Below are 15,231 nucleotides of genomic sequence, written 5' to 3'. Positions count from 1 at the left end.
GTGTTGCGCAGCGACAGCCCCAAAACATCACTGCTCGAGAGGAGATCTGGGTGGAGGAATGGGCCAAAATACCAGCAACAGTGTGTGAAAACCTTGTGAGGACTTACAGAAAACGTTTGACCTTCGTCATTGCCAACAAAGGGTATATAACGTATCGGTAACACTAACCAAATGCTTGTTCTAGGTGGTGACAATGAGTCATCGGTCGTGATGCGAAACTCACTCGTGGTATAAAATAATCAAACATTAGTTAGCACAACAACAAGATAAAGAGGGGATAGTTTCTTAAGTGGTCACTCATCTATATAGCACAGTAGTTGCAATTGTTTTAAAATGTTTATTAAAGCAACAACTTGATAAAACAAGTTACAAGTAGTTAAAAACATCTCCGCCGCAGACCAACTCTGATACCAAACTGCCACGTTTTCAAGTGCGCAAACGATGACCGTGCAGCGTCGGAGATATTCCTAGCATGCCAAGCGTCATTGTAAATGGTTAAGAATGTTGTGTTATGTCAGTTATTGTCAAGTATCCCCTAAATAGTGTTACTATACCGTATGTGTATTTATCCCCCCTCTTCATCTTGTTGTGTGGTAACTAATGTTAGATTATTTCTCACTACGAGTGAGTCTTGCATTGCGACTGATGACTTGCCTTGTTGTCATTGACTTGAGCAGGTGAGGGGTAAGCATCTGTCTTATTAAAGTAGCGTGTCTCTTCATCAAAGTTCCAGAGCTTTTTCTCCGATTAAATGATTCGTCTGTAAAGTGATATGATTCTCAGATTAATGTATAATGATTGTATAATATTGTATGTATAAAATTGTATGTATAGACACTATATATTCCATTGCATATATTGCACTCGTGCCCTTTAGTTTGATGTGTAGGAATTTGTTAACTTTGTTTTCATACCTATGTATAATACGCACTCTTGACTTTTGGCTAATTTTGGAGGAAAACATGCACATTCTGTATGAGAAATTACGGTATTTGACTATTTTGCAACTACATTTATTCTCCTACAGTGTCGAGCTCTGATTTGTAGAAAAGATATTGAAGGACTTATATATTATATTATAGATGTTGGAGGAAAATCTGACCACAAAATCCTTTGGAATATTACCTGGACATCCAAATGTCCTGCACCAATACGAAAATAATAATTGAAATTATTTTATGGCTTTGCGCCCAGCTACCCACTCTAAAAATTTGCAAAACCCTGTGAGACACAAAAAGAGGGATTGACAAGTGTGAATGTGTGAGAAAGCGAGAGGAAAATGAAGAATAGTCTTTGAGAAATGATGGGGTCACACAACAGGATAATGTATCAAGTCCATTTATTACTGAACATCATGATAGTATGCCGTAACATAATGATTGTAATACCTGCAGGTACTCAATGCATTGTATTGAAAACATCACTCAATATGACCTGACACATTTCGCCTCTGGTACTCATTTTGTCTTTCAGGTTGTATGCTGGCATTTTGTCTTTCTCTTTTACTTTCCGGTTAAATTTGAATCGAGGTACAAGTAAAGCTGGCTGTCTGTTGTGTGAGGCAAATATAAAGCATCAAAGGTGGTGAAACATTTCTGGTGATTGGAAAAGGTTTGCTCCTGGAATAGGGACTCATTACAAGTAGTCGAATTGCCGCTAAAGCCAGAATTATGGCAGACTTGGGGTGGGTTTAATACGCCAGTGTGAGGATAAAATGAAGCAATTTGTAGAATGGATGCTCTCCAAGGGGTATTTGCAAACTTGTGCAAGAGCTGAGATGGGGAAGCTGATGCAAGACTCCCAAAAGGACGTCAAGATAGAAAAACTTTGAATTCACAAGGTAGCAGTGACAAATCCCCATAACCATATAATTGACACTGTGCTCATTGTCTTTTGTTCTCATAGGTATGCGTGTTTTGCTATGGCAAGAGTGACAATAAGAACCGCGGTGCTTGCATCCAGTGTTCCGAGGAGAACTGCGCAACATCTTTTCACGTTACCTGCGCCCAAATTGCTGGAGTTGTCATGACACCAGCCGACTGGCCCTACGTTGTGTCTGTCACCTGTCACAGGCATAAAACGTTGATTCCAAAGGTAAGAGAATATTAGTCATTCAAACTGCTCTAAGTGCTAGAGGGCACTGCATCCTTTGCACAATTGTCAAAAATAAATAAATAAATAAATAAATAAAATGTACCGGCATTACCAGATAACTAGCAACCCTTTATTGCTCAGTGACTGTTTTTCTCGCCGTCGCTCTCGTCATAGGCGGTTTCGTACTCCTTGAAACCTGGCATCTAGCGGCAACGGTACTTTTACTCCATTGCAATGATCTAAATGTCGCTCGCTGTTTTTATTTATTAATTACTGCTTATTTAGCCGGCAAGGTGGGTGACTCGTTAGCACATCTGCCTCACAGTTCAAACCCCCCCCGCGTCTGTGGAGTTTGGACGTTCTCCCCGTGCCTGGCTGGGTTTTCTCCGGGCGCTCCGGTTTCCTCCCACATCCAAAAAACATCCGTGGTAGGTTGATCGAGGACTCTAAATTGCCCGTAGGTGTGAATGTGAATGTGAATTGTTGTTTGTTTCTGTGTGCCCTACGATTGGCTGGCGACCGGTTCAGGGTGTACCACGCCTCCCGCCCGAAAATAGCTGGGATAGGCTCCAGCACGCCCGCAACCCTAGTAAGGATAAGCGGTAAAGAAAATGGATGGATGGATGGATGGATGGATATTGCTTCATCATCAACTATTTTGTGCGTGAGACTACAACTTCAACTTCCGCATTGGGCGTTGTTTGCGCCATCTAATTTAAGCGCTAGTGACGTTTATGTCTAGTACACCAATCAAATGACACAAGAAAGTCACATGACCTCACACAACATCTTCTATTGGATTTCCTGGACATGGGTATTAACACTAGATAAACCAGCCCAGTTGATCGTCGTGCCTAAATGGCCACCATTATGGGATGGTCGTCGTTACCATGAAGGCAACGGCGCGCTCCTCTTGTTTACATTTAGACGAACAAAAACAACAACTTGCATATATTGTAGTATTTGTCTGGCACTGTCTGCCCAAACGTGGATATTTCAGCACATTTAAAACACCGTGCAATAAATTGCAAATGTTGTTTTCTTTTTAATTGTTTGTGCTATTTACTCAGTACGTGAGTAATTATTTCACTGTGTACTTTTTAGTCTTATTCAAGCATTTTTTTGGAGGACTACTTTTTACTTGAGTCACATTATTGTCAAGTAACTATTCATACTTGAGTACAATATTTGGCTACTATACCCACCTCTGGAGTGGACATCCTCTATTGCTACTCTTACGTTTAAGCAACATTTTGCTCATCAGATCATCCACTGTTGTATTTGTTGCACTGGTCTTTTGTATTTTCTCCTTGAGGTGCTGCGGGTCGTGGCCCTGGTTGCCGTCCCAGCGGAACCTCGAAGCGCACGTAACATCTGTGACAAGAGCTGATCCGCTAGGACATCTTGTATTAATTAGGAAATGCGCCTACAATTATCAAATTATTTTACAAAATGTAATTTAATATATAATTTAGTATTTATTTAGCAACTATATCGACACCTATAATTGATGAGCAACAAATCCAACAGTGCGGTGTTATTAGAGACTCTCAGATACCCTGCAGAGAAGATGTTCATTCTTTCGCATCCAGACTGAAAATGAATGGTGCTTGCACAAAACCAACATATCCCCGTCGCTTCACAATGGCAGATCTCATGGCCAGAGAAAATCGGGGGATGTTATTAAATTTGCCTAATTGTGACATCCCAATTCAAAATGGCTTGCTCACAAAGACTTTTGCAGAAATTGGCAAGTAAAGATTTACGTTGTTCCTTAATTTCACACAAAATCTTGTAATAAAAACAGATCAAATTTGAGTAGCTCATTTCGAAATGTACATAGTCACGAATTACCTGCATGATTAAATCTTAGTTCAACACTACAGCAAACTACAATAATCAAATTATTGAATGAATGCCTTATTGACAATGAATCAAATTCTGTTGTATTTAATGAAGTCAGGAGTGAGTTTACTTTTGATTGATTATGTTGTATTTTATTTCCCCAGCCACGAACGCCGGCAAAAATCCCCCAGGGCCCGACCCTGGGTCAAAGGGTAATTGGCCGCAACACTGATAGTTGGTATTACCATTGTACCATCATCGGCATGGCATCACAAACCTTCTACGAGGTCAACTTTGACGACGGCTCATACTGTGACAACATTTACCCGGAAAACATAACAGTGAGTGCCTTACAGACAAACTGAAGTTTCCTAAACCAACGTAGTGTCATTGTTACTGTTTGGGAAAAATACAAAATAAAATGGCATACATTGGACCTAAAAAGCAGAACACCGGACTGTGTGAATCAGGTCTGCTGGAAGATGACCTCTCATCAGTCTCCTTTCTCCCTCAGAGTCATGACTGCCTGTGTCGAGGTCCCCCTGATGTTGGGGAGTTGATCGTGGTCAGCACGGCTGATGGGCAGGACCTCAATGCTTCCTTTGTCAAACAACACACCCACAAGGTCTACCAGGTGAATAAGAACAAACACATTATCCTAGTAATACTGAATTTGTCTGTGGAAACTTAAAGGTCCATATTTGGGAGAAAAAGAATGTCCCCATCTTAACACCTTTATATAACTGCGCAGGAACCTTTTAAGTAAAATTTGAACATTCTAGTCCGTGAATGCAAATTTACTACAGCAAAAAAAGCTAAATGACGTTTAAGCAATAAAATGTGTGCATGTGATTTCAAGTCACCTTGCGTGAAAACTTCACAGAGGTATTTATTATTAAGCAGCCTGGACAGTGATGCATCTATTCCCAAATAGTCGGCCACCTGGCCAAGTTGCACAAGCGCCCAAGTCGACTCGTTGCTGCCATCCTAAGCATGCAGCGGTGGGCATAATACTATGTATAATTCTATATTGTTGTCAAGCATGGAATCTTTGTGGTGGGATATGCTTCTATATCAACGAGAAATGGTGTACGGACGTCACAGAGCTCAGCACACACTGCAGCCCGCATTTGGAGTCGCTGTTTTTGAACATTCTACTTGCCGCGTGAATTTGCATCGTTCATACTACCTGGCGTGTACATTCTGCCTCAAGCTAATATGAACGTCGCACTGCTAATGCTCGCCAAACAAGTCAACAAAATTGAAAAAAAAAACACCCGGACTCATCCCTCATTATTCTCGGGGACTTTAACAAAGCTAAACTCAACCACGAACTCCCTAAATACAAGCAGCACATCGACAGTCCTACCAGGGAAAATAACATTTTGAACCGCTGCTATACTACGCTAAGAAACGCATGCCGTGCCAAACCTCGTGCAGCACTGGGCTCGTCTGATCACTGCTTAATTCACTTAATACCGACATACAGGCAACTTAAATGCGCAAAGTCTACAGTGAAAACAGTGAAAAAGTGGACCAATGAAGCAAAGATGGAACTTCAAAGCTGTTTAGACTGGACAGACTTGAGTGTCTTTGAAAATTCAGCTGTCAGCATGGATGAATATACGGACACCGTCACATCCTATATCAGTTTCTGTGAAGATGGGTGTGTACCAACAAAGTCATTTCGCACATTCAACAACATTAAGCCGTGGTTCACTGCCAAACTTAAGTAGCTTCGCCACCCTGAGGAGGACGCATATCAGAGCGGGGACAGGGCGCTGTATAATCGCGCTAGAAACCAGCTGACTAAAGGAATTAACATTGCAAAGAGGAACTATGCAGCAAAGTTGGAAAAACAGTTTAGCGCTAACGACTCTAAATCAGTCTGGCATGCATTCCAATCGCTGACAAATTACAAGCGACGATCCCCCCAAGCTCAGAAAAATAGCACACTGGTCAACGACTTGAATACTTTCTACTGCAGATTTGAAAAGGACACTTTCACACCCCACACCCACCCGCCCGCACCACCGACCACTATCACACCACCGACTTCTGCGTTAACCATCCGCGAACAGGATGTGAGACGCACCTTCAAACAACAAAAGACTAACAAAGCGGCAGGCCCAGACCATGTGTACCCATCCTACCTCAAACTCTGCGCGGACCAGCTCGTTCCAGTCTTCACACAGCTCTTCAACAGATCTCTGGAACTGTGCGAAGTACCATCCTGTTTCGAATGCTCCACCATCATTCCAGTCCCCAATAAACCTACAATCTCGGGTCTAAATGACTACAGGCCTGTCGCCTTGACATCTGTGGTCATGAAGTCCTTTGAACGTCTCGTGCTGGACCACCTCAAGAGCGTCACAGGTCCCTTGGTGGAACCCCTGCAGTTTGCCTACCGAGCGAATGGGTCTGCGGATGATGCAGTCAACATGGGACTGCACTTCATCCTAGAACACCTCGACAGTGCAGGGACCTACTCGAGGATCCTGTTCATGGACTTCAGCTCAGCGTTCAACACCATCATCCCTGAACTCCTTTCCTCCAAGCTTCTCCAGCTCAGCGCCTCGCCTGACATCTGCCAGTGGATTTACAGCTTCCTGACGGGCAGGACTCAGCAAGTGAGGCTGGGGTAGACCACCTCATCCACACGCACCATCAGCATTGGGGTGCCCCAAGGTTGTGTCCTCTCTCCGCTGCTCTCCTCTCTCTACACGAACGACTGCACCTCAACGTGCCCGGCTGTAATACTCATGAAGTTTGCAGATGACACCACTGTCATCGGCCTCATCAAGGACGGTGACGGGTCTGCATGTCGACAGGAAGTGGAGCGGCTGGAGCTGTGGTGCGGCCGACACAACCTGGAGCTGAACATGCTCAAGACGGTAGAGATGATCGTGGACTTCAGGAGGCATCCTTCGCCACAGCTGCCCCTGACGCTGTCCAGCTGCCTTGTGTCAACTGTCGAGACCTTCAAGTTCCTGGGAATTACAGTCTCTCAGGACCTGAAGTGGGCAATCAACATCAACTCCGTCCTCAAAAAGGCCCAGCAGAGGATGTACTTCCTGCGGCTTCTGAGAAAGCACGGCCTGCCACGGGAGCTGCTGAGGCAGTTCTACACAGCGGTCATCGAATCAGTCCTGTGTTCTTCCATCACAGTCTGGTTTGGTGCTGCTACAAAAAAGGACAAACTCCCGACTGCAACGGACAATCAAAACTGCTGAAAGGATTGTCGGTACCCCCCTACCCACCCTTGAGGACTTGCACGCTGTTAGAACTAAGACAAGAGCGTGCAAAATCCTCTCGGACCCTCCACATCCCGGTCACCAGCTCTTCCAGCTCCTTCCCTCAGGTAGGCGCCACCGATCAATGCAAACTAGAACTAGCAGACATTTCAACAGCTTCTTCCCTCTTGCAATCAACTTCTTAAACTCCTAACCTACAATTCCATTGCAAAATGCTGGCAATTGTTTTTGTTTTTTTTGTCTTGATTTTATTGTCACATTTCTGTGGGGCCATTTATACATTACTCCTGCACTCACTATAGTAGTCTTGCCACGCTGCACTAATATCTATTTGCATATCTGTTGTTGACCAATACTGGCCACTCATGCCAGAGTAGCATCTGCTTCATTTGCACACTGATTGAGGAGTATCTGCAACAATTGCACAACCAACATTGTCCCAGATTATCTCACTACTCGCTGAAGTCTCGGCGCCCTTTGCACAATGGTCATTGCACCGGACTATTGCAATATTAGTCATTCAAACTGCTCTAAGTGCTAGGGGACTCAGCATCTTTTTGCACAATTGAAAAAAAAAAAAATTATAAAATGTACCGGTATTACCAGATAATGAGCAACCCTTTGTTGCTCAGCGACTGTTTTTTCTCAATGTCTTTATGTCTCAAAAGTATTCTCTATCAATTGACTGTCTGTTGTCGTACTAGACCGGCTCCAACTACCGGAGACAAATTCCTTGTGTTTTTTGGACATACTTAGCAAATAAAGATGATTCTGTTTCTGATTCTGGTTAGCACGTCTGTCTCACAGTTTTGAGATTCATGGTTCAAATTCTAACTCCTTGTGCATGCAAGGGTTTCTCCAGATCAGTCTTCCTCCCACATCCCTTAAAGAAGATACTTGGGCTAAGGGGGAATCTAGAATTCTGTGTGAATGTACAGTATGCATGAAAGGGCGTGTGAATGGTTGTCTTTCTGTGCTCTGTGATTGGCTGGCAACCAGTCCAGGGCCGCCTCTCTCCATTGTCAGCTGTGATAGGTTGCAGCTCACCTGCGACCCAAATTGGGACAAGTGGTATTAAAAAAAAAATGGATGGATGTTAGTTTTAACAGGGTTTGAGTTGCATTGAAGCCAGTGAGGCCTGACCTCAACTGCAACCATCTTTTTAAGATAACTTGTATTATGTAACAATAATATCTGCCTACTTCTTGATGGACCTTTTGTACTATGAAATAGTGTTTCAGAAGCCAACAGATTCATTCAAGTTTACTATGATCTTCCCAGGTTGAGTTTCAGGACAAAAGTCAGCTGTTGCTAAAACAATCAGAGCTCCATCTGCTGGACCAGGAACTGCCCAAGAGGGTCCGAACTCGTCTTGTGAGTGTCCCTCTGAAGGGGGTTGTTTGCTTTGATTTGAAGAGGACATATTATGGAAATTTTGCCTTCGTATTATTTAAAATTTAGTTTTGATTGTTAGTATGCAAATAGTTGGGTCGCTGGAGTGCCTGCCCAGCCATCAAGTTTGAAAGAGGCCCCCGCTACCCGCCTAAAATGATTGATTTCAACCAGTGGATTTCAACTGTACTGTAATTCTTTATCCTTAGTGTATTTTGAGGGCAGAATGTCAGATAGCTTTTAAGTCACCTGGAAGCTGTTTCAAAATGTGAAAAGATTGCACAATATGTCTCCTCCAATAATCATGTTGTAGGAACTTTTGAAGACATTCATTAGTTATTCCTACTTCCTCCCACGATCCCACAATTTGTATTTTTCAGTGTAAATTACAGTCAGAATGATGGGTTTATTTAATCCAGGGTGTACCTGCTTCTCACCCAAAAAACAGCTTCGATAAGGTCTAGCACAGGGATAGCAAAACTTTCGTGCGGAAAGGCCACATTAGATTTTTTTTTAAACGGACAGATGGGCCGGGTCATTTGTTGATAAAGAAAAGGTGAAATAATGTATATAAAACAACCCATTTTTATCATAAAATAATTACTTTAGATTTTTTATTTTATTTATTATTAAGTCATTCACGACTAGCCATTTTCAAAGCAGAGGTCCCTTTATTGTCAACCGTTTTAGAGTATTTTGACCAATCTTCCGAGCCCCCCAGAACATTGTTTTCTGTGCCAATATAAACACCAAACCTTCCAAAAGAAAGAGTAGACTCTTATTTCACCTGAAAGAAGTTTATTACCTTTTTCCAGTCTTTAGTAATCAGTAGTAGAACATGGGCTGTGGCACATCAAACATTAAAACAAAAACAAGACTGAGAAATGGCTTTTAAACGGAAAATGATTATTTATTTACAGATATATAACTATGAAACGTGCCGTGAGCGAGGCTGACTCACCGCATGGCTCGAGTTGAATTCCATTGGCTTTTTGCATGGCATTCCTCATTCACTCCACGAACTGCGTCGTTTTTCGATCGCAACACACACTTTCTACTACCGATCATGAGACATACTCTCTTTATACCATACATACAGGTACATCTCAATAAATTAAAATATGGCAGAAAAGTTAATTTCTTTCGGGATGGAAGCATATTGCTGCCACACCAGAAAAAAATCAATAAGGTTCAGTATCACGTTATAACGTGATAAGTTACAGCTGAAAACTATCACGTTATAACTTGATACTGAACCTTTTTTATTGTTTCTGGTGTGGCAGCAATACACTTCTGTACTTTCAGTAGTCATACATTATATAGATTAATTAAACACTTGGGGGAAAATACTTTTTAGAGAGCAAATTTCTGCCCAATTTGTACATTATAAAAAATTTCCATTGTTTCTTGATTGTTAAAGTAATATTCTTGTTCCTAGAGATGGTGAATTTTGTGTGTGTTGTCCATCTCTTTAAGTAGTTTAACTTTTTAAATTGAACGACCTAATTAAGCCTTTGACACGATTCTAATTTATTGAGGTGTACTTGTATACGTACGCTGTTCGAGTTTGAGGTGCCTAAACTTGTCCGACATCTAACGTTGGTATTTCTCTCCCTCACGATCGATGGGACAAGCCGTAATTCACACTCTTAATTTGTGTTTCTACTCAAAAGCTGTGTAATGAAATGCTGCCATCTACAGGTATCTGCTCATCATTCGTGTGGTTTGCAAACTTGATATTCACTGACTAACTGGGCGAGACCATCCTCCACGCCTTTCCATTGAAAAATATACTTTATATATTATATATTTGTCGATAGCCGTAAAAATTCCAGTTGACCAATATAAACGTCTACGGCAGTGAATGCATATGAGATTGTTTGTTTTACATTTTATTTTTCGATAAATTAATCAAGCAATTACTTATTTAAATGATCATTTAAAAAAACAAAATGGTTAAATTAATGCAACAAAGATTATAGATCTCTTTATGTGAATACTCAGTGAGCCAGATGAAAGAAGAAGCCCCTGCACCATAGTTTGCCCACACCCCTGCTCTAGTTTCTATACAAGCCCGAACTTGGTAGGCTGGTAGAGAAAATGAAAGGATGGATGCATTGTATCCTAAAGTCTGCACGGGTGTGTGTTTTAGGCCATACCTACATCCCAGGAGGATACTTCTTTAGCAGATGGAGCCGGAGCAGCCAAGCGCCGGTGCCTGCCCTCCACCTCTACCCCGCGCACCAACGCCGTGCCCTCCACCACCAATGCACCGTGCACCACCAAGGCCCTGCCCTCCACATCTACCCCGTGCACCAACGCCCCCATGGTGACGATATCTGCGCCCCAGCCGACCACCCCTGTAGCAGCACCGGCATCAACGCAATTTAGCAGCACGAGTCATCTGTCAGCCCCACAATTTCTGTCCCGCATCAGCATGAGCTCATCTGTAGTGTCCACGCCCCCCAGTGCTACGCCGATGCTTCCCGAGGCTCCAATGGACACAGGCGGTGCCTTGTCCCACGTTTTGACAGAGTTGAACTTGGCCTCGGACCCCACGCTAACGCCACAGTCCACCCCGTTCCATTGCCAGTTGAACTCCGACCCCCTTTTGTCCGCGCAGTCCCCTGCCCCGCCTCTGCCCCCACCCGAGCAGAGCATGTCAGACAGTTACATGCCGAGCAGCGGCTACGTCTCCTACATGGAGACCCTCCTGCACTCACATTTCCCTCAGGATGAGGGGCCAGGAACTCTGTTTTAGATAACAGCTCAACTCCGCTACTACCAACACCAATGGGATGGATGCTAATAGAGGAGACGTTTGGTGAGTGCTGCATTACTGGACATATGTTGGCACCAGTTCTCGAAAACATGAAAGCACTCTCTTAATGCACGTTACTTTTTTGACCTGGTTGGATTGCAGTGGAGCTTTAGCAGCATCATCTAAACAGGAAGGGGCTTCTTTCATTTGTTTCTGCTATTTTTATTGTTATTATTATTGTTATTATTATTATTGTTGTTGTTGATGGTGGTGGTGGTGGCAGTTTTTCAGAAGTTTTTTTCTGTTTGTTTTGTCTCTGGGTGGTATCAACTCAGTACCTCGTTGCAAAGGTTCGTTAAAGGAAAGGCGCACATTATTTGGGACAGGAAGCTAATAGTCATTGTTTAGGGGGCATCCTGAACAGAACTGTTTCTTTTCTACAGGTACAAGTAACCAGCAACAAATATATCTATTTTTCAGTCGAGCCAAGTGTGGCTTTGAAACTAAAGTCGCCACAGAACATTTTCACTCGCGTTTTTTCCTGCAAGAGGTAAATGGGGGCAAATGGATTTAAAATGTATTACTAATAATGTCAGTATTTAAATGTCTTAGATATTGAATGAAGTGTATCAGACAAAACATATTAAGAGTCAGTCCACAGAATGCATTGTGAACATGTATTACAGCAGTTTAAAAAAATAAAGAAAAAGACAGAAAAAAAGGACCATGTATGTATAGCCATTGTTTAATGGTCATTTGGTGACTTCCACTTTTCACTTGCAAAACAAGTCTCAGGGTTCCAACATCCACAAAATCAATATAGTTGAGGGCTTTTTACTGCTAAAGAAAGAGAATTAGTTGAGAATCCTCAAGCGATGTAACAGGATCTATTAGCTGAAATAGTCCATTAAAATCATATACTTTTAGTAAATGCGTTGTATAAACATGGGAACCCGAAGGTATCACGATGGTCGAAATGCAATGTATAAATCCTGTGTTGTATGATTATAGTATGTACTGTATCTTTTCTAGTTCATCTTTTGATTTGAAGTCGCAAACTTGGCCATTTAAAATTTTTTACAGGCTGTCTTGGGCAGATCACTCTTTGTAGCAGCACCTACACGTTCGTTTTCTACGACCATTTATGCTGCATTGATCTTAAACTACTGATGGACTCACTTTCCTGCTTTCACCTTGTTCATAGCACAAGTCTTGTGTATTGTGATTGAAATCTGTAAATGTCTAACATGAACACCCCACACACACCTGTCATAACTGAGAGAATTTTGTGTCCAAATTCAATGAAACCGTGAAAAGAAACTTTATTTCATAGGGATTAAAGTGGCTTGCTTGTCACCAGATTGTCTGTGTCTTTCTATATGGTGTACCTTTGGTGTCAAATTGGTTTGTCTCCTTAGACCAAAAAGGGAAGTGGAGTTTGATAAAGTTGAGCCTCATAATTCAAATGCAACAAAGCTAGTTACATTTCTAAAGATTTTCTTGGAAAATATGTAGGGGCATATAAAATGGAAACACAGTTTAGGGCATCACGCCCATTGGGTTATTTTGGATGCTACACAATGGCGCCAGGGGTGGCAAGAGCATTGGTTCTCGACTTTGCCACCTTAGGAATTGCATTTCTCTATTGTTGCTATGTCACAATCCACTTATACTGAAGTTAGGAACAATAAAGAATGTGTCGTTCAAAAATAGCCTTTGAAAACATATGATTATCATATTTTTAAACACTACTCATACCTACAGAAACAGGATGACCATAACTGCATGTACAAAAATGAATATCTGATCTTTTCTTTTTTTTTTTTTTTTTTTTTTTTTTTTATATATAAGAAAAGTGCAACTTGAATAGTTTTTCTTTTTAGGAAATGACGGCTGCTGCGTGTGATGGCAATTAAACTTCCTGTCGGGTAGGAACTGCTGGCTGTTCAGAACAATCTGATCAATCCATATTAATTGCAAACAAAATTAATTTTACCATGCAGATGCTACTGTAAAAAAATGCAGCTGAAAAATTTGACTAGCAGAGAAATGACCAGTGACGCTTGCTAACAGCACATTTTCTAAGCGCTGAATGAATTTTCCGTTTTAAAACAAACTACGTTGAGTGGCTTAAAAAACACTTAATTCCAGCAGTACCTATATACAGTACCTCTACACGGTGACTGTATCTCTTCAAATGTTCCTTTTCCTTCTCCACTGTGTAGCCGGCAAACATCATCAAAGGGGAGTTAGTACATGAGGTTAAAAAAATGTTAGTGTCATGCATGATGAAGTCTTTCAGCAAGCCTGATTTTCCTCACTTCCACCCAAGTCATGCGTCAAAGTGTGAGTTTTTATTTTTATTTTATTGTAGTGGTGACCTTATTTTTACTTGTATGACAGTTTACGAACATCTGTACAGTTAAAGGTTTTTCTCGATGGTGAAAGTCTGACAGTGGAACTGATAATCATTCCATTTACATTGCTTCCTAGGGGAGATTTGACTTAATTTTTTGTTGTTGGTTTTTTGTGACATTGCCTGTCTTCCACAGTATGTAATCATGTTTTTAAGACTAATCCTTCCCCTCAAAGATTGTGTTCTCAGTCATTGGCAATGCAAACAGTGTTGGTTTTGCACTTGAAGCAGCTGGGCAAGCATGTCTTTGCACAGCTTGCTGGCTTTCTCGCACACACAGTCTATAAAGTAAGTCTACACACCCATGCTCAACTTCAAATGCCAGGTTTTTGTAATCTATAAATGCCACCCTACCCCGGAGCACAGACATGATGAAGATGGAAGATTGTTGTCACATTTACTTGCCAGAAATTCAGATACAGATTCTGTACTGTGATGAATTCGGAAACCTGATTGAAATTTGTCAAAAACTCCATTTAAGTTCAAGAAATGCTGAGGTGATTAAAAGTAACTTTCTCACCCATCTTTGCTAAGAAAGGGAGATTTGAAATGAGAGATTTTAAACTGTATTTTAGACATCAAATACTGGATGGGAGGGAACTTTCTCCAGCTTAACTAGGACAAAACAGTTTTAGTCATCGGCCCTGAGGCCCTAAGAGAGAAACTTTTGACGAAACTACAAGCGCGGTCCTTAAAACCTTCCCCACTGGAGAAAAACCTGGATGTTATTCTATAGTCTGAGCTCACTTTTATTACACACATCAAAAATACAACAAAAACAGGTTTTTATCATTTAAAGAAGATTGCAAGAGCCCGCCCTATTCTCTCCAGGCCCAATACAGAGACGCTAATGCATGCTTTTATTTCCAGTCAGCTAGACTACTGTGTGTCTTGCTTTCTGGTCTTCCCAAAAACGTTGAGGTTTCTTAATGGTCTTGGCCCTTCTTATCGCTCACAATTGCTTTTACCCTATGAACTGTCGTGGGCCCTGAGGTCGTCCAGCTCTTGTCTTTTAGTTATCCCAAAAGTCAGGACACACACTCACTTTGAGGCATTGTTCCAGTTTTACGACCCCCCTCTGTGGAACAGCCTGCCGGAGCACCTCAGGGCCGCAGAGAACATTCCTAATTCTAAGAACAGGCTCAAGATCCACCTTTCTAAATTAGCTTTGAAGTAATATTTAACTTTCCTTTTAACATAATTTAGAATTGTTCTATCCATCCATCCATTTTCTTCCGCTGATCCAAGGTCGGTCGTGGGGGCAGCATTTTAAGCAGGGAAGCCTAGACTTCTCTCTCCCCAGCCACTTCATCCAGCTCTTCCGGGGAGATCCTGAGCCGTTCCCAGCCCATCCCCGGAGGCCTCCTTCTGGTGGGACGTGCCCAGAACACCTCACCAGGGTGGCGTCTGGGGGCAAGCCTAACCATATGCCCGAGCCCCACTATTTATTTCACTAACCTTTTGTTTTT

At 42.0% G+C, this 15,231-nt stretch overlaps 1 protein-coding gene across 3 annotated transcripts in view; it reads left to right on the top strand.

Annotated features, from left to right (window-relative positions):
- kdm4b (lysine (K)-specific demethylase 4B) overlaps positions 1 to 12,695 on the top strand; it is a 58,664-nt gene extending 45,969 nt beyond the window's left edge. For 2 of the 3 annotated variants that reach the window (XM_061683223.1, XM_061683222.1), the window contains exons 18-22: positions 1,906 to 2,094; positions 4,104 to 4,280; positions 4,454 to 4,573; positions 8,475 to 8,567; positions 10,738 to 12,695. In XM_061683223.1, the coding sequence (XP_061539207.1) occupies positions 1,906 to 2,094; positions 4,104 to 4,280; positions 4,454 to 4,573; positions 8,475 to 8,567; positions 10,738 to 11,346 (1,188 nt within the window). In that variant the 3' untranslated portion in view covers positions 11,347 to 12,695. Of the gene's footprint in view, positions 1 to 1,905; positions 2,095 to 4,103; positions 4,281 to 4,453; positions 4,574 to 5,926; positions 6,217 to 8,474; positions 8,568 to 10,737 lie in introns of those variants that run through there. The other variant, XM_061683224.1, reaches the window with a different exon arrangement.
- The last annotated feature ends 2,536 nt before the right edge of the window (positions 12,696 to 15,231 follow it).

Source organism: Phycodurus eques, chromosome 8 (assembly GCF_024500275.1).
Source record: "Phycodurus eques isolate BA_2022a chromosome 8, UOR_Pequ_1.1, whole genome shotgun sequence".
NCBI classification, from domain to species: Eukaryota; Metazoa; Chordata; class Actinopteri; order Syngnathiformes; family Syngnathidae; genus Phycodurus; species Phycodurus eques.
The sequence above is the reverse complement of the archived record's forward strand: the minus strand, read 5'-3'. Positions and strand labels throughout refer to the sequence as shown.